At 35.8% G+C, this 20,480-nt stretch overlaps 1 protein-coding gene across 1 annotated transcript; it reads right to left on the minus strand.

Moving 5' to 3' along the window:
* Positions 1–10,677: 10,677 nt before the first annotated feature.
* On the minus strand, positions 10,678–14,841 carry LOC149006770 (plant cysteine oxidase 2-like). Its single transcript, XM_089165901.1, is given in 6 exon segments — positions 10,678–11,143; positions 11,680–11,898; positions 12,587–12,611; positions 12,613–12,750; positions 12,859–12,977; positions 14,269–14,841. Coding segments are annotated over 6 exon segments (846 nt in total). The 5' UTR covers positions 14,489–14,841; the 3' UTR covers positions 10,678–11,018.
* Between the last annotated feature and the right edge of the window lie 5,639 nt (positions 14,842–20,480).

Consider the following 20,480-nt stretch of genomic DNA (forward strand, 5'->3'; position numbering starts at 1 on the left):
TTCATATGTTACCTACGTTCATTGTACTTCTCAAGTAATAGTATTCTTACATTGTCATTTGTTAGCCTTATTTGATTATTTTTTTTTTAAAATAAATATATTTAAAATTCATTTTAAATTGTAAGTTTACAATGGTGGTCTCCTCTTGAAATTAGAAAAATACTTTCTTTTGTCTTTCAAATTGGTGCAATTTCTCATTTTGAATTATAAGAAACCTCAGTCAAGAATAAACCCTTCTTGGCGACAAAAAGTAAAAAACCTAATTCTAAATTCAAGTTTATTAGATTTCTAGTTGTCATGACGTATTGAAAAGTTTTAGGTTGGCTGACAATTACGTGGAAGTTAGAAAATCTAACATAAATTAAGAAAAATGGATAAATAAAAATTATTTATAAAAAACTTTAATAACGGAATTATAATTTATTTTTCTTTTTGGTTGAAATCATGGAAGAGTTTGAGACCTTATGGATGAAAGCTAGACTTTTTTATACATGGGTCCCATTAGTTGATTTTAAAATAATGTTGAGTCCTCTTAATGCATTATATTACGTGTAGGTCTCAATCTATTAACACCGTTAGCGATAATTACATATTTTTAAATTTCAAATACTAAATTTGAAATGATCAAAATCCTCGTGGAGATTGTGAATGACTAAAGGACATTTTAGTCATAACACATTGTATTAAACAAGCAAATCTTTCATGGACCATATCACATTCTTTCTTTTTCTACTACGTTTCTAGATACTCTGTTTCTACTTTGAAACCCACTTCTTCGACTTCGATAGCTTCGCCATCTATCACAATCTCTCCTATAGGACCTCAAGGTCAAGTATTTGGAGGAACGATTGTTGGGTCTCTTATTGTTACTAGTAATGTTGTTTTGGTTGCAACTTTGCTTTGTTAATTCTTCGGTTTAGAAAGTTTCTTTTTGTGAAGAGAAGAAGAAGAAGAAGAAGAACCTAAGGATGTGAAGCCTGGTATTGGTTGTGGTGGTTTGAAGGGTATTTTAATTGTAGAAATTGTATTAAATAATCTGAGAAATATTTTGATACCTCTAAATTTGAAATTTGAAGACATTTAATGGTGGCTAACGGTGTTAGTTTCACTAAGACTCACACGTAATATATTGCATTAAGACGATCCAATATTAGTTTATGATTTACTAAGGATGACACATGTAAAAAAATTCATGAAAACTATATATTGTATTGTCAAACTGCCACACCATTTCTACGTGTACAAAAATAAATAAATAAAATTGAATTTAAATAGGGAGCTAATCTAAAAGTTGACCATTTACCTCAAAAAAAAAAAACTTAAAGTTGACCAAATGAAGAACGTTAACTTGAATCTATCATTTAAAACTCGAACATGATGTAATCCCAAAAGAAAATTAATAAATATATACTTAAATTTATGTTAGTTTTCATTTTATATATAATAATTATTACTGTCTCTTTAGATTAAAGTTTAATTATTAATCAAACTTTACTCTTTAAAAAATTATTATAGGAAGGTGGTGGGTGAAGGACTATATAAATTGCTTGGTTGAACGCTACGACATATCCTGCCATTAAATTTGCTAGAATTAAATCTGATCGTCCATCATAAGTGATTCAGATTCAATTTAATAAATTTAATAATTGAATTTATTTACACAGCCATTCAGCTACATTTATGTCAATTATTATTACTTCTCTAATATTTTTGATGGTGTTAACGGATTGATAAGTCAGTCTTAGTGTTTCACCGCGTACTATTATCAGGCTTTTTCCATTAATTTGAAAAAAATTTTCTTACATTTTTTTTAATGAGAAATTTAATGAATGTGAATTAAATAGGACCAAGTGACCAGATTTGAATGAAACCATTTTATTATATTTTCTTTAGGTCAAATATTCATAAGGTATGATATAGAATTTTGATTTTTTTTCCTTCTCTTTCTTCATTTATTAGTAGATGATTTGGAATCTAGAAATTTCAGTTTCACCAACTAAAGTTGACATAGAATTACACTAGGGTTTTCAAATGTACATAATTCATTTTATGTCAACACTTTTTGTGAGGGCTATTCTCAAGCTCAATGATTAAACCTAGATTCTTAACCATGCATTGGACGATTAGGATCACTTCGACGTATCACTCAAGACACCAAAGATCTAAAGGTCAAATGTGCAATCATTGGACTACCTGAGCAACCATTGGATAGCAATGATCAATCTTTTACAATTTACCATAACAATATGTTGATGAGTAACTATAATAATGATTATCTTCCCATTAAGAAGAGTTAATGGGTCTGTAGTTGGCTAAGTGATAATTATAAAGGCTGATGAATTACCCCCAATGACCGCTGAGATCAAAATTTCGACCTATGTCTAAAAGTGATTGAAAGTAAAATGGACGGTAATCTCGACGACCGTTGGCAATATAAACTGCACATTAAACACGCAGCACTGAAGTTTAACCATGATAACATAAGGTTTTTTTTTTTTTTTTTTTTAATCAAAGAGGATGATTAATAAGCCGTCTCTTTTGAAGAAGGAAGATCTATTCTACCCTACCCTATCCTAGATTCCTAGTTTAGGGAAGCATTTCTCCTGAAAAAATTGACTAGAAAGGTCAATTGTGCTACATGTAAAATGGGCAAGCTGATCCACCACTGCCTTGTTTTGAATTCCAACTTGGCATATTCTGTGGCACTGTTCATCCTCTGAATTTCTTTTTAAGGTCAACTGTTCAGCCCACTTGGACTCCATTGATGAATTCAAAATCCTAAAATATCCATAACAAGGCCCACATGAATTTGATTTGACCATTTTGACTTCCCCAAGACCCACTGGTGATGAGATGGCAAACCTCTCTATTCAATGACTGTAGGAAAGGTTAACATTTGAAAAAGAAAAAAAAAAATCTCAACAACTAATCTTTTGAGAATTATTTAAATTTGAAGGTTAAATTGTTTTCATTAACTCAATAATGTTTGTTTTAGAGTCTAATAATTGAGTTGATCTTTAAGGGAGAATGATTAGGACTCTTCAGATGTATATCTCAAGGTCTAGAAAGAGTTGAAAGTTTGAAGCTGTCAGAATTTATGAAGAAGTCTTCTTTCTTTACTTTTCTTTTTTTCTTATTCAAGGTTTGATTAGAATATTGTTCGACGTGTGAGAAACAGGATGTCACGAAACATAATAAATCGCAACCATTAATGTGGTCAGTGAGTTCTATCCTTGTGTTGTGCTTAATCATATCAACGGTTAAGTTGTAATTGACGATATCTTGTCAATACTCATACTCGTGTTATTGATTGAGGCATTCATGTCTGTTATAATAGATCTTCCACCCCCCAAAAAAGACTTTTTTTCGTATATAATTTGTTTTCTATTGTTTTAATAAATTTGATATTACCAATAAAAAAAATCCAAGTCCATATGCCGGTCAAGTTCGTGATCGTACTTGTTTTTCCTTAACAATAATGTTCATGCTTATCTTAATGTCGGATACATACTTATCGAGAGGTTGCACACATTTATTATGTTAGGATTAGTGCCATAGTAATATAAGTCTTCCAAAGGGCATTGACATATAGCTTTTGAAAAAAAAAATGAATATAACTTCCAAAAAAGAAAAAGACTTCTAAGAGAAAAGAAAACAAGAAGGTGAGGGAGACTCACCACTCATCGAAGGAGACAAAAAAATAAAGGAGGTGTTAGGAAGTTTCAACTAGTCTCTCCTAAACCTTTTTCTTTAAGACTTCAAATTCACTTGCTCTAGTTTTTATTTGAGACTTCCAAAGCTAATGTATGATTAAATTATTTATTTAATTCACTCCTTTAAAAGCTTAAAACTTATAAAATGCTATATGGTTAGTGTATATGTATATCTTAATGTGCTATTTTGGTTTACTATAAATTTTTCAATTTCTCTATTGGTCCTAATTAAGAACTTGCATGATAGTATCTCTCTCTAGTGTTTATATAAGACTTCTAAAGCTAATATATGATTAAGTTATTTATTTAATTCACTCCTAAAGCTTTAAACTTATAAAATGCTTGTATATCTAAGTATACATTAAATTTTCAATTTCTTTATTAATCCTAATTAAAAACTTGGGTGGTCATCTCTAGATTTGATGACCCAAATGAAGTGGATTAAGGAAGCATTTGCTATTTTAAAAAGGTCACAACCTTCAGACTTTTGGCCTGTATTATTAAATTAACCCAAGTTGTACTTTTATATATTGAACTAGGTCAATGCTTTTGATCTAGATTTGAATTGGGTAGTTATGGTTGAAATGTATTCCCTACATTATTTTATTCATTATAAACAACTTCAAGTAGGATATTCTTTTTTTCTTGTTGGAAATAAAAGATTCAGCTTATTCCTCAAATTAGACTGACCAAAGCATCTTATTAATATCATGATTATTATTTTAAATTGTAACCCAACTTGGAAATTTGGTAGTTGTAATACATGACATCATTTCATTTTTATATACTGCAACTCTCAAGGAGTCAACTTTATTTATTTTATATGAACCCAAAAAAAAAAAAAATTTATTTATATTATACCTTCTTCTACTTTGATCCCTAATTACAGCAACTGTGATTAAAAATACCAAATGTATTAAAAGGGAGAGTGGTTCATGAACAAAAATAAAAATAGTTAGTTGTCATCAAAATTTAATATGAAATCTATGGAAGAGCCAACTTGTTTGTCTCCGATGAAAACAAGGAAGGATTTTGCTGGAGAGATAAACAAGAGATCTGGTTAATCTGATTGGAAATGAAAATCAGACTTGGATATGTTGTAATATTAGTCCCACATCAATCTCCCACTTGGAGATTAGATTGAGAACCAATCAATCTCCACACCAGCTCTATCTTGCCACCACCATGCTGTCTATGTCTCTATCAAGCCAACAAGGACGCACCAAATGAACTGCGATGATTGCTTTGTCAATGCATCTGCAAGGTACTATGTATCTTTCATTGATGATTATTCCAGAAGATGTTGGGTGTTTCCTATCAAGAAGAAGTCAGATGTGTTTTCAGTTCAAAACATTCAAAGCGCAAGTTGAACGAGAACCGAGAAGAAAATCAAGTGCCTCGGGAGACAATGGCGGTGAATATACGGGGATGACTCTTTGAGTTTGTAATCAAGAAGGCATCAAGAGACAACTCACGGTGGCTTACACTCCTCAACGAATGGAGTAGCAGAGCGGTTGAATAGAACTCACCGAAAGAACGAGAGCCATGTTGAGAACGCAAGTATGGCTAAGTCCTGGGCGAAGCCGAAACACGCATGCTATGTGATTAATCGATCACCAACAAGATCGATTGATTTGAAGACACCGATGGAGATGTGGATCGGCAAGCCAGTTGATTATTCACGCCGCACACATTTGGGAGTCCCCTGACGTGATGTATCATCCCCAAGAAATTTCGAGTTGGATCCAAAATCCGAAAATGCGATTCTTGGGAAATGCGATGGAGTCAAGGGGTACGACCGGGGATCCCACGCCCACAAAGTCGTCATCAGCAGAGATGTCATTTTTGCGAAGATAAGCTGCAAATGGAAGATGTGAGTAGCATTTCAATAGAAATTCCGGGTCGGGAGGAAGAGAAGTCCAATCGGAAAATTCTTCGGGGTAGAAAATTCTTCGGAGCGGAATCGAAAATGAGGAACAAGTACGCTGAGTCTACAACCGAGAAGTTCGACGGTCACCTCGTGAAAGACATACACCAACCACGATTATATTATGGAGAGCAACATTGCACCGTCTTCTAACGAAGATGGTGAGCCATCAACATTCGAGAAGCGATTGATAGCTCGAAGCGTCACTTTGGATGGCAATGGGCGAAGAACTAGAAGCTCTTCATAAGAATAAGACGTGGGAGCTTGTACCTTTACCGCACGGAAGGAAGCCCATTGGTAACAAATGGGTTTACAAGATCAAACGAAACGATGATCAAGTAGAGCGGTATCGTGCAAGAATGGTGATCAAAGGATATGCTCGAAGAAGGTGTTGATTTCACGAAATCTTTTCTCCGTGGTTCGACTTACTACCGTCCGGATAGTTCGGCACTTTGTGCTACGTTGATCTACATCTTGAGCAGTTAGATGTAAAACGCATTTCTTCATGGAGATCTTGAAGAAGAAATCTATATGCTCCAACGAAGGTTTTGAAGAACGGAAAAGGGGAACTTGGTTTGCGGTTGAACAAATCTCTATACGGCTTAAAACAGCGCCAAGATGTTGGTATAAGAGATTTGATATTGAGCCTTGGATACAACAGACTTGCTTCAGACCCTTGTGCGATTACAAGAGGTTTGGTGATGATGATTTCATCATTTTCCCGTTGTATGTCGATGATATGTTGGTGTCGGGCCCCAACAAAGATCGATCGTAGAATTAAAGGCTCGTTGGCTGGGAATTTGAAATGAAGGATCCGGGACCCGCAAACAAGATTCTAGGGATGCGAATTCACCGAGACGAATAACGGAAGATTTGGCTATCTCGGAAGAGTTACTTAAGGAAAGTCTTGCGCCGCTTCAATATGCAAGCAGAATTTCAAGACCAAGAGGCAGCAAAAGCAGAGGATGGAGAGGAGACGAGCACAAAGGGGAAGCGAGGAGAAGACAAGACAACAAACGGGAGGAAGGCAACAACCAGACAAGAGCAGGAAAGTGAAGAGGACAAGAACAAAAGGAACGGAGCCAGAAGGAGAAGGAGGAATGGACGAGGGGACGAAAAAGGAAACACACGAGGACAAGCAAGGAGGAGGGAAAAAAGACAGGAAAGAAGAGAAGGCAGCACACAAGCAAAGAAGCAAGAAAGAAGACAGAAGAACGCACAAAAGAGAAGAGAGGAAGAGAGGAAAAAACCACACCAACAAAAAAAAAGACAAACACGGAAGGGGGAAGACAAGGGGGAAAAAACACACAAAGAGAACAGCAGACAGACAAAAGAAAAAAAGAGAGAGAAAAAAGAAAGAGGGGCAAGAAGAGAGAGATGATAACAACCAAGAGAAAAACAACACGAGAAAAGGAGAGGAAGAGAAAAGAAGTCTCAAATCCCAAAACGGATATTTTATTAAGGGAGTTTTTCGCATATATTATGTGTCTTTTTTTCTAGTTGTTATTATTGTGTTTCTTTTTTGATTGTTTTTCGGTGGGTTCTCATACGCGGATATCCTTGCAATCATGTTTGTGTGATTCTCAACTTTTATTAAATTTCAAATGAGATTTTTTTTATCCTCCTTTCCTACATCTCATAATTGATTTCGAATATTTTGGAGATTTTGAGTTATAATCGGTTTGGTGATATCTTGATTTCATTTTCCTTCTATTTCCTTTGCAAGGTAAGTGGGCCATGAAGTAGCTTTGTCTTCAAAAAGCTGGGCTTAGTTAAAACCTTAGGCCCATAAACAAGACAAAATTCAAGGATTCTTCTGGCATTGGAATTGAACTTGCATGGTTTCAATTCCAGAAAGATTCCCACATCTTCCCATCCTTGCAATTCAAAGATTCAAGCATATCTTTACATATAAATGCATCTGAAACATCCAAATAAAACTCATCAGAACTGGATCCTATATTGGTAGATTCCATCTGTATCTGAATGTCTCAGATTCATTCACAGACACTCACATACACGAAGATAAATAGGGAATTCCACACTCTCATGACAATCAGCAAGGACACCCAAAACAGTCTTTTAATGAAAACAGAATTCCACTGAATGGTAGAAAGATCATATGGAGAAGACCCATTCCTGCATTAAAATCCAAGATAATAAACTCTCAATACATCTTTAATCTTCTTTTATCTTCTTATGCTGATTCTTCCTTGCTCTCAGTACAGAACTGGGCTAATAAGTTCCACTTATTCCCACAATCAGAGAAGTTGCTGAGAGAAGAAAGCTGGCTGATTCTATTCCACATTGCTGTGATGCCATAAAGCCAACTCCTGTTTATATGCTTTTCACAATAGATCCTTGAAACACCCATTCCTGTCAAAGAAGCAGAGCTATATCTGGTGTTGTAATCTGTTTGAGATGTTCAGTTTTCTTTTTTCTCCTTTTGTTTTCATGGCTGGGAACTGCAAGTCTGCTACTGATGTTGTTCCTAGCTCAGATTATAACCAATTATAAGCAGGATCAGCTCCCTGTTGTATTACATGTTCTCATGAAAATGAAAATACATTCATGAGCCGCAGTGGTCCAAATGATCTCTGTTTCAGTCCATGATCATGTAACTTCCTCATCAGTGTGGCCCTTGGTTCTGGACAAGTAGCATGGCTATTTTTCTTTTTTTCTTTTTTTTGGTTCAAGTAGCATGGCTATTACTCAAAATTATTAGTTTAATGGAAATGGAGCGTGTAAACCGTGAAAATCTTCGAACACCTGTATCAGCTGAAACCAACTTGTCACTACACACAAAGGTTGGAAACTTTTCCAAGGGAGCTGACCTCAAAAAGACTACTGTTGAAGTAGATCACAGACAAAATCTTACGGGAGAGGTTGTTGATGCAAACCATCACCTTGAGCTTGCATCCATTGGCATCAGTCTTGCGTTTGACCATGAAAGTGTTGTTCATAGAGAACACAGTCATTACATGAACTGACATTCTCAGGAAAGGTGTGAAAGCTGCCATTAAACTACAAACATTTGGGAAGCAGAAGAATAAAAGTAATGGCAAGAAATGAATTTTCCCTGGTATCATTTTGAAGATGGAAGCTGCTGGCAACTCCCTAGCATAAAATGCAGTGAAGTTTTGAGTACCTCTTTTGCAGTTCCAACACTGGAAATTCTGGGTGCAGGAGGTAATTGGGGAAATTCTGACTGTGAGTACATCTCCTGAACTTAAGGCCAGAACCACAGAAACTCCACATAATCATTGGTTAAGTAAATGGGAGTAGAGATTTTATTCACAGATGCATGAAATCAGAGATATGAGTATGAAAAAGGTCTGAACCAGCTGGAGACCCGTGATGGAGGAATTGGCAATAAGACCCATATGCTCTTGTTGGTCCCCTGGGTCAGAAGTGGGAGACTCCACCACCCACCAAACTAATCTCTTTCTAACAAAAAAATACATCCTTGAAATAGTCATGAGGAAAAGAAAATGACATTGTATAAAAGCGAGTTATGGATACTCAGAGATTGATCGAATTCATCATTTGAATGGGTTGGGAAGAATTCATAATCTGATCTATTGTAAGGGCTGACTACTATGAATGGTAATAAACATTAGTAAGTTGTGAACATACCTCAACACTTCATCTTTTATTACATCTGCAACAGGATCGTAAGCAGGTTGCGGGTGCCATCAGGCGAGGAATTATAAGGTTCAAAACCAAACAAAACCTGCCTATCTAACTCTCAGCATCATCTAAAGAATACAGGACCATTATTCAATTGACAAAATAAGGATCTAACAGGTAAGAGGTTGCATACTACCAAAAGTTCTCACCAGAAAACTAAGCAATCACAGTAGCATCACAAATGTGCCTACCATTGGTGCAGCTTTCCATAAAAGACCAAAGCCGATGCATAAGGCCCTTTTGCATTTAATAGGGTCTCAAGAAGATGAAATATACATGGCCTCACCATTGTTGCCAACAAGACTATTTCCAAGAAATAAGGCTCTTGCATTTAATAGGTCAGGGCGGTGACCATTGTTTCTAAAGAGACTCTTTACAAGACTTGGACTATTACCACGCATTCTGCAAGTGAACACTAGATCAACACACCAAGAACCATCATTAAAGGGTTATGGCAGCAGCAAGTTCTAATAGCAAGAAAAGGATTCCTTTGAAGTCACCCGCAAGTTTTATTTAAAGGTTGCAATACTTAGCATCATCAGATTTGGAGTGCATGCATACTTTTAGTGCATCATATCAGAAGAGGTATCCATAAACATGGAAACAAGATATCAAATAATTATTGATGAAGATTTGGCAGTATCTGATGGATTCTCCCTTGATTTTAGTAAAAAAATAAAAAGAAATTTAACCTCCTTATTCTCCCTTGATTTTAGTTAAAAAGAAAAAGAAATTTAACCTCCCTACTCCTTTCCTAAACCATGCAACTGATTTTAATCAGGTTGGGGTAGGTATCAACAAGGTACAGTCCAACATATCAGACAATATGATACTGATTCTTGGAACCATGAGTGCAAGCTTCATGTTTCCACGAGAGCTCACTTTAGTATATCACTATGGTTGCAAGTATAGGGAAGTTAGATCTCCCGCCTAAAACTCACATTCAGTCTTCTTTCTGCAAGATGTAGATTCTCTCACAGGCCATCCGGGTTCAGCAGGAAAAGTCCTTTTCCTTCAATTGCTGGTCCATTGCTACCATATTAGTTCAATCTGGCTTACAAAAAAAAATATTACCAGATAGCTGGGATTATCCATACAATCCTATAAGGTATTGTTTTCAATGCTGTGAAAAAACACCACCCGCGGGCCCAGGGAAGGGAAACAAACAAGAACGACCAACCAAACCCCAGAAACAACACGGGCAACCCCAGCCGGCGGGCACCGAACAGGCCAAAAAGCGCCAGGGGAAGGGGGTAGGGTGCCGTCACCAAAAAAAGTTAAGGCAGTACAAAAAGGAAGGAAATTGTCCTGGAGATTGTCTCCTCTCTTGCATTTTCCTAGGCTTGCTTAGCTTGGGTCCCCCCCCCCCCACCCTTTTTTCTTTCCCTTCTTAGTGTTTATATTTATCCACCGAAAAAGAAAAGCTTAAACAAATCCAAGTAAACACCAAACTCTGCAGAAAAATTATATAAAATAATTCAAAGGTACTCCAAACAACTCTTTTCTTTATCCACTTTTTTTTCCCATAAAAACCTTCTCTTTTGTTCCTCTTCCATATATGTACAAAAGTAACTGTTGAGGAAAAAAAACAGTAGCTACCCACAATGCAGGATTGGGAAGGGGATGGGGACAACAAAGGGGGGAAAAGTAGGAAGAGGAGGAGCTATTGAAAGATGAATAAAGTAAAATCAATTCTCCACAATCTTTGGGCCTCTATACATAGCTCCTAAAACGACAAAGTCCTCTGGTTTTTCCCTTTCTTCGAGCCATGCATATCCTTCACTCTCTTCTTCAGTCCCCAAACCAGCAGCTCCTGGAAAGTCAGTTTTACACCACCAATCTTAAATATTTTGTGCAGAATGAGTATAGAAATTGCTTTTGCTTTCCACCTTCATTGATGGGTTATTAAAAGGTTGCTATTTGTAGAATCAGAAGCCAATGGCAAATGATCCAAAAAAAGAGCCCAGACGCTAACCCAAAAAACCGGATACCGAAAACAAAAGTCAATGATCCCACATTAGCTAAAACTGCATTAAGTCTCCATTGGGGTCTTGAAAGCCCTACCCTTGGTAATCCACCACTGGCTCACCTGGTTAGAACTTTTTCAATGTCATATTTTGCTACTTGATCAACTCTATTATAGATGAAATTGGCATGTGACAAAGGGGCCGTTGGGTTTCGTTAACAAGATTTCAGCCCCCATTCAAATGGGCATGTGACATGACTAAGTGCAGTGCAATGAGTACTGTTGATGTGAATTTAGTTTTAAATGGAATATCACCATGAAACCAAACGATAAAGGATCATCAGTAGAGAATCAGATAAAGGAAGTCCAGACAGTCCATATACCTGAGAAACTGGTGTATGGGAAGTCGTGATAGTATGTACAATGACGGCCTTCATTATCTGAGTATGGAGGACCCAGAACATCCAGAACAGCACATGCAGTTACTGCTGTGAAGCAGTGCATGTTTCCCCCAGAAGTTGGGTATAGTATGGATGTGTTGGAGCTGGCATCAAATACGGAATTGTTTTTCATCTTAGCCAACCTGATTCCAGCAGGCTCATCTGCAACCAATGTCACGAAGCACACATTCTATATTTAGGATATTCATAACTATTCCCTACCAAACACAGAATCTTGCATTGAGAAACAGATGACTCCAAAACCCACCCACTCCAAAAGGAATCAATCAAAAACACCCACAAATGGTAAGATTCCCAGATGAAAATTTGGTTTGATACCCAAATGGCCAAATCAGATCTCATGACCCAGCATGCAGTGACCCCTCCCTAGCAACAGGAACGCATTGATCAAGATCTCCAGAGCTTAGAAACCGGAAAGCATCTAGACAAGGAATACTTCGGTGTGAGTAACCCCGAGACAAGCAGGAGGGCTTTTCAGTACTTTCAACCACCCATATTAACAAAAGAAACTACACATCCGCTAGGCCCCACCTTTCCAGGGTTTGAGAAAAAGCCATAATGTACACAGCATTAACCCAAGAACCCTAGGTCGCAATGGAGCAACCACATTGTTGTGGCAGGGTTTACCCTCTAGCTACTACGACCACACCCAGAAACCCTAGGTCGTGATGGAGTCAGTCCATGCAGGCTTTATCCTTAAAGAGACCACATAATACAGAAAGCTACTACTCAGGATATCCACAGAAGTACATGGTTAAAATTGAATCTTGTGTGGATGTTTTGGAAAGAAGTGGTGGAAGAACAGGAGATAACACACAGAAAAACTCACAGTGCAAGCAATTGAGATCCTCCTTTCGCGTTGTTGGATTCATTAGCTACCCAGTCGTATGATTTGATGTGCATGGACCCACACAAGAGTTTACTGAAAACAGTCATTCCTGGATGATTATGAAGAGGAATGACTCCAGATTTTGGCAAGCAAAATATCCCAATCTGCAAGAATTAACATGAGAGAACCATGAAAAACAATCAAAACTGCATTTCCCACTAGTCAATGGTTTACCAAACAACTACCCAGAGTTCCAGGAAAAGCTAACTTACCGAGAATCTGTCACAGGCATACAGGTGTAAATAGATAATTGGAGGCGCGCCTTCACCATCAATTGTTTGAACATATGGCATTATTTCAGTCAACCCAACATCCTCTGGTTTCATGCTATCTACATGAAAATTCATACTCGTAAGCATACGATGAAAACAGAAACTCAGATTAAATTCAATGTATGTTTCAATGCATTGATCATTCTTTTATCATAGTTCGTCTGGACAAAACATGAACAAGCACCCATCTACCAATCCTACTTCATCGTTCTCGTGCATCCATTAAAAAATATTTGAAGGAAAAGAACTGTCCACAAGTTTGTATTTGGATATGAAAGTACCAATCCAAATAACATGGTTGTCAATATTTCACTTGGTTGATAACTAGGTGAGAAATACAACTGAATCCGCTGAGATAAAGACTACTAACTAGAGAATAAAATATCAACTAGAATGAATCCACTATGCTAGATGATAATTTCTTCCAGAAAATAGACTAATGGCCCCCAACCCATGGAACACTAAAACAGATATAATGCATTGCATCTGCCAAAACGCAAGAAGTCAAAAACTAAAGAAAAGAAAGCACAGACGCCAGAGGTAGTACATAAAACAAGTAAACCAACAATATAAACATTAAAAAAAGCACACTTGCATACTAAGTTCCTGTGTCTGTGCACTTGCATTTCAGCACGTGATAGACACATACGCACAGACATAATACATTGCATCTACCAAAACGAAAGCAGCCAAAAGATTAAAGAAAAGAAAGTACAGAGGACACAGGAATTTGATCAAACAAGACAATAAACATAAAATAGTCAATAAAAAAAGGTAAACAAACTCCAAAGTTACTTGCCAAAGGGGGAAATGGGACAAGAACATGAAAACGTCCAGAGATTAAATAAAACCCCATAACTGAAGAAGGAAGAGAGAGAAGAGATTCTTCCATGGAAATTCTCCCCTAAAAGGTAAGCGAATTCAAGCGAAGAATTGTTCAAAAGATTAACACTATGTTCTTGTTACGAGTTTCTTTATCTTTCGCGAAACCCGAAGCTGAATAATAGATGAAAATGAAAATAAACAAAGTAACATCTCCACTCCGAGGCAAGTGGTAGAAAGCCCAAAAAAAAAAAAGGAAATTTCTCAGTTCAATCAAATTATTTCAATCCAGCATCGAATACTGTGAACAAATTTTTTTTTTTTTGGTGAAGACTGTGAACAAATCAAAACCCATACATACCAAACACAAATCTCTGAATCGAAAATGTATCACATCGAAAAAAAAATCGACCATGTATTGAGGAATTGGAATCCGCTACTCTTTGGCAAGAATTGAAACACATGCAGATTGGTAAGATATTTGAAACTCCAGAAAAGTATAGAAAAACGAGAGAAGAAACCACGTACCAAGAACCGAGCGCAGACGTTCGACATTCTCAGGGGAAGGAATATCCCCAGCGCCTCCGGTGGCAAACACTTCCTTGCAGGTCTCAAAGAGCTTCTGGACAACACTGGGGGTTGATTTTTTGTTGCGTTTCCGATTCTTCTTAGGCTTATTGGCCATATCCTTTGAGAATTCGTAAATAGCCTGACCCTTTCGATCGACTAAGCCCGTTTCAATCTTCATTCAGACAAAACCCAAGAAGCAATGAGCAAAGTAAATAGATAGGAAGGAAGAAATCAGAATGCCCAGATGAGAATTTGCAGGATTACGACATGGGTTAGCTCTTACCAAAGCTTAAAAATAAGTGGGTTAACTAAGAAACCATCACCTACTGAATTGGATGAAAGGGGGAAGACAGAGATGTGAGAATATTTTGAATTTTCCTTTATTACAATTAAAAAAAATATTGGTTTCGAAATAGCAGCTGGAGAAAGAAAAAAAAAAAAAAACAAGGAAAAGAAGAGAAGCGAAGATTTGATTTGGTTTCCTGTTGAAGAAGATGGGGAGTGGATGAAAGGGGTATTAAAAGGTGACAACGGGTTAGGGTTTTGCCTATGAGATTATTTGCTTTTTTGGGGAACTAAACGAAAACCAGGGGCCATGCAAAAGCTTTCCAATGGGCGCTCGAAACAGCCTTTCTCCCACCCTGTCTTTCACTGTCAACAGTCAACACCCTTGACTTCTCTGGAAATGCTGACGTGGCATCCATTAGGAGATGCCAATCCAACGGCTACCTGAGATAATTGTTTGAATTCGGAAGTTGAAAGCCCTCCAATACGCATCAGACACCCCACTGTGCAACAGTGGATCCACATTAAAACCCTCAGACCATAGAATCTCAAAACCATTTTTTGTTTTACCCCAAAAAAATATGTATGTTTACCAAAAAAAAATATATATATATTTTGTATTTTTTTTCAATTTCTTTTGGGTATGAATTCATTTCACTTTTTCATTATTTGGGGGAGTCCTATGAGTTATAACTATTTGACCTTTGACCTTTGGTCTTAATAAAATTCGAACTCTTGATATTATTTTATAAGTTATAACATCAATGTTGACTTTTTAAATCCTTATACGATAAATGTGGAAAGAAATTTTTACTTCTAAACCATTAAATTTTTTTCATTTATTGATCGGGAAATCGTTGCATAAGTGTTTTGAATTTTTTAAGAATGTCTTACAAAAAGATCTAGTAGATTTTTCTCTTACCAGGTTGGTAGGATAATACTTTCAAGGGCACAGCGGTTTTATGTGAGATAAGTGGTAAGAAATCTATGTAGTGGAATCATTGGATTGTACACTATTTTACCAAGCAACAAAACATTTAAGCTTTTTAGAGTCAATTTTGGAACGTACGTAGAAGTATCGATCTCTGGATTTTTTGTCTTTCCGGGTAGGTGTGATCATACTTTCTATGGGCAAAGTAGTTTTTGTGTGACACATGTACGAAAAAAAAAATATACTCTCAAATCATGGGATTGTATTTCTTACATGCCATAGGCTTTTCCACATTTTCTTTTAAGTATAATGTAAATACATTGAATCTAACTCGGACGCACTGCTATCTGAATTTGTCTAATATCCGACAAACATTTACAAAAGGTATCTGAATTCAAATATGAAACTTTTATAAATATCCGACAATTATCAAATTACCGATTGTTGAATGTTAGTTTTTTATTTCTAAATTTTTATTTCCAGTTTTTTTTATTTTTCTAGTTGTCAATTACCATTTTTAATGACAGGGACAAAATTTGTTTAGTCTGATGTTTTTTTTTTTTTATATAGTTTGGCAAATTGACTATGAAAGTATGAATAATGGAAAGGGTTTAAGATGAGCTCAACCTATTAACTAGGGTTAATTAATTCAACTTTAGTGAAGTTCAAAAGGTCACTAGGTGAGATACATTTAAACTTTAACACGGGGCAACCCCGGCGAGGGGGTTTTGTGATCGATTTATCCCAAAATTTGTTGGTCAAGCGCGTGTTGGGTGTCTTCCCCTCCCGTGTGAATTCATTATCTTATAACCAAGCCTTAATCGATTGATAAATTTAAAAAAATTTTTTTTTAAAAAAATTTATTCGAATCCAAAACCAATTGCTTATCAAGCAGATACAAATATATCTTAATAAGAAAAATTATAGATTTCACACTTTTTAAATGAATGTGTATGCAATTCGGAGGCAAACTTCAACCATCGATTTACAGGTTTAAAACTTTTAAATTACTAGCGGTATAATGCAATAACGAGAAGTGGGAGAAATATTTATCCAACCACACATATACTCTTGTCAAGTAGGTGTCAATATTGACCCCGTGAATCACTATGCAATCAAAAAATGCAGGAAGAAAGCTAATACTTTAGAATCATGGGATTTTATCTTTTCCTATTGACCAAGAAAATGTTGCTTGAGCTTTTTAAAGTAGAAATAACGTACAAGTAATGATCTCAGTGGAATTTCCTTTTACCATGTAGGTAGGATAATATTTTCAATAGGGCAAAGTGGTTTGATGTAAGATATGTGGGAAGAAATCTATACATTACAATCATGGGATTTAACAAATTTTTGTACTAACCAAGAAAACATTTAAGCTTTTTAGAGTTTGTCAATAATATATATACAAATTTTTTTGACTTCTCATGAACTATGAGGCAAAGCAAAAGACATATCGAAAGAAATAATAGTCATGATTGAGTAAGAAAATATTGTTGAATTGTTTAGATCTTTGGAATGCCGAATTAGCATTGATTTCATTGGGATTATTGACATTCTATGAAGAAAGGATAATATTTTATATGGAAACAAAGCAGTTTTATACCAAAAAAAACAAAAAGTGGAAATGAGATTTGAATTGTTAGATTTTTTTTTTCTTCTCTTTCTATAAAAAAGAAAATGTTGTTTGTGCTTAAACATTTTTATGTCTAAAGGTAAGAATCACGTTTTATCTTGAATGTCACATCTTCTTGACTTTTAATGTGGGGAAAAAATTGTAAGTATGACAACAATAATGATATAGAAAATATAATTACGAAACTTTGATACTTAAACATGAAAAATAAATAAATAAATCAAACAATCACATTTCTACAAAAAAAAATAAAACAATCACATAGGATTCTTTGTTTATCTCTTGCGCGGTATTGAAAAGTGAAATATTTTACTTAAAGAAAAAAGTGAAATATGAGATATTTGCGATCCAATGATTTAATTAAAAGTGTCAATTGCGTATCGAATCATTTAACCGTATCGAACTGCGCCGTCTAAAACCACACCATACCGTATCATTCAAAATTCGATACGGTTCTGGTTTTAGGTACTCATATTGTTGGTATGTATCGAAACCGTACCGAATTGGTACCGTACCAAATTAAGGGATATAAATTGTAATTTTACAATTAAAACACTTTACCTTTAACCTATCCCTAATTTCCTATTTCAATTTTTTGTTTTATCCTTCACTCATTTTCTTACATTTATTTGTTTAGTCTCTATTAATTAGATTTATTTGCTTTATCTCTATTGATATTAAATTCTATCGATTGGTTGATCGCAATTTTATTAGGATCTTAATGAATTAATAACAAAAGTGACATAAGTTCATTCGTATCAAAACTATACCACACTAAATATCGTGTTTAAACCGTTTTTCCTTACCGATTTAATACTGAAACTGTACTATACCGTGTAAATTTGGTACGATATGGTTATGATTTTCGGTATTCAAAGTTTTATCTTTATAGGTTGTATTTAAAAAAATAAAAATAAATAAATAAATGAAACTTACAGTGACATCGTTTCTCCACATTTTTCTTTTTTGGGCAATGCAGTTAAATGTAAATATTTATATATTTTTTTCTTCTGAAACAACGTAAATATAATTTTTGTTGGTGAAATATATATAGTTGGTATCTATCAACATCCACGTACAAGTGGTTATTGGGAATCGGGTTACGCGGGGTTTCTCCGCAGTGGTTCGCACGCCTACCTAAGTTCCTAACCCAGAAGCTCCATTTCCCAAAAGAAAAGAATAAAATAAATCAGAAAATGGATAAGATAGGATATTCACTTATTATTCACAGAAAACGATGTGCGGCCCTACCGTCTCCTGAGTCCTGACACATCTTTAAAAAAAAAGTGTCTCTCTAATGGATTTCCAAGAACCTTATCCGTTGCTGGAGATGGAACTCAGGCATAACATAACATAACATAACGTCACAGAAGTTAGTTTGCTTTTGGGGATTGTCTGGGTCTCTGGGAAGGGAAATTTGAAATTTCAAAGCAGATTCGTTTTTCCTTTTTCCCTTTTCCCCTCTCTTCTACCAACTGCAGAGATCCTTCCAACAATTGACAGACAGATTGAGACAGGTCAAGTAAGGCAAGTTCTTGAAAGCCAAGCTAAGTTGGTTGGTGCTTCTAGGTTTGGATTTAGCATACCAATTCAGTTAAATTTGGCACAGAACTGTGAAGGAGAAGATGTTCATCTGGTATTTATGCTCTACACTGTCTGGGATTTTCTGGAGAAGAGAGGAGCTAGTGGGACCTGACCAACCAACCCTTTTTATATCCAAGTAAGCTGGTTGTTGAAAAAACCAGAGATGGTTGGTGGGTTTTCCTCTTCTGGGTAACTACAAAACTATCTTTAAAGTAGAAATATGTAAAAACGGGAATGTGGGTTTTCTTGTAGGATTTTCTGGAGAAAGTTCAAGAATGATTTGGTAAAATCACACCAGGTTGTAGATAGAAAAGAATTCTCATTGCAGTTTTCTCAAGAGTCAATCGGTTTCTTTTAACTTAATAATTAAGAATGCATGAAAGGCACCAAACACAAACATCAGCTGGTCTATATTTTCTAGATGGGGTCTTTTTCACTTTCAATCTCCAAACAAAAACGCATGAAGACAACCTGTTTGGTAAAATGTCCCATTAAGAGAAAAATCTTTGTTTTAGCTATCCAACTTGGATTTTGTATTTTGGCTTTCGTGATTTCACTTCTCATTTTTTTATTAAGGCCGAGGTTATTGACAAATTAAGGTGCTCGTGTCTAATCATAATGCTTAAAATCAAGTCTAGCTTTGTTAATTGTACTGCTGATAAGCTCCTTCGTTTAAATCCTTCTCATGATTACAATTCTCAAACCTGTTTAAGGGTTTTAGACAAATTATGAAAAGGCAGTTAGGCATAAAATTTTGTTGGCTTTTGAGAATTATTATTTGATGTCTTTTCACATTTGATAAAATGATGAATTTTAACCAATGCAGAACTGTTCTAGTGGTGAAATCAACACCTCTTAGTGAAGGACAGTCATCAAACATGTAACTTAGTCCTCTAGAGTCACAAATTTGACAAAAAAGGAACATAAAGAAAAAAATTTCAACAATGCTTGATACCCACTTGCTCTCCAAAAGTCTCTTAGACGAAATTGATACATTGGAAAAATTCATTATACAGACTATAAACCTTTTTTCAAAAGGAAAGGGGAATTTTTTTATTCTTTTTTTGCAAGTGCCATAACCTATCTTTCATCACTTTGAGAGCTTTTTTTTTTTTTTTTTTAGAATCATCAATTACACTTTACTTTGTAATTACTTTATGTTTCAAAAGTACAATCCAACTCATTAAGCACGTTAGTCCCATGGTATAAAAAGTCGGCGATATATCGCCTTGTCGGAAGGACCCTACACGAAATGAAAGACAGACACGATTTTTTCTAAAAGTCGATGATAAGTCGCTGAGATATCGCGATATATCGCCAATATGTCGATATATCGCGATAAATTCCGAAAAGGTCGAAAACAAAAATTCCCAAATCACCGATGCTCTGCCACAGCTGCTGGCACTTGAAGGATGATTGATGGCGATGCAGAAGAGGAAGAAGACGAAGGTGAGGAAGATGAAGATGGTAAGGATTCGTTCAAGTTTTCAAGAAGACAAGTGACCGTGAGAGATGTGTTGCAGTACTCTCTCTCTTGGGATAATTGATTATCCCATCGGAAGTTACCGTCCAAGCATGAATCCAAGAAACAAAATGGTTCTGATCTGTGCCTTCAACGAGCACAGTTGAGCCAATTGCAGTGAAGGTAAGAGGAACGAAGACAAATTTCTGATTTGTAGAAGCACCAGTGAGAAATCGCATCATATGCCGGTGAGACGACGGACCATGAAACCACCA

Source organism: Hakea prostrata, chromosome 8 (genome assembly GCF_041222555.1).
Source record: "Hakea prostrata isolate BN-2017 chromosome 8, UWA_Hpros_2, whole genome shotgun sequence".
Taxonomy (NCBI): Eukaryota; Viridiplantae; Streptophyta; class Magnoliopsida; order Proteales; family Proteaceae; genus Hakea; species Hakea prostrata.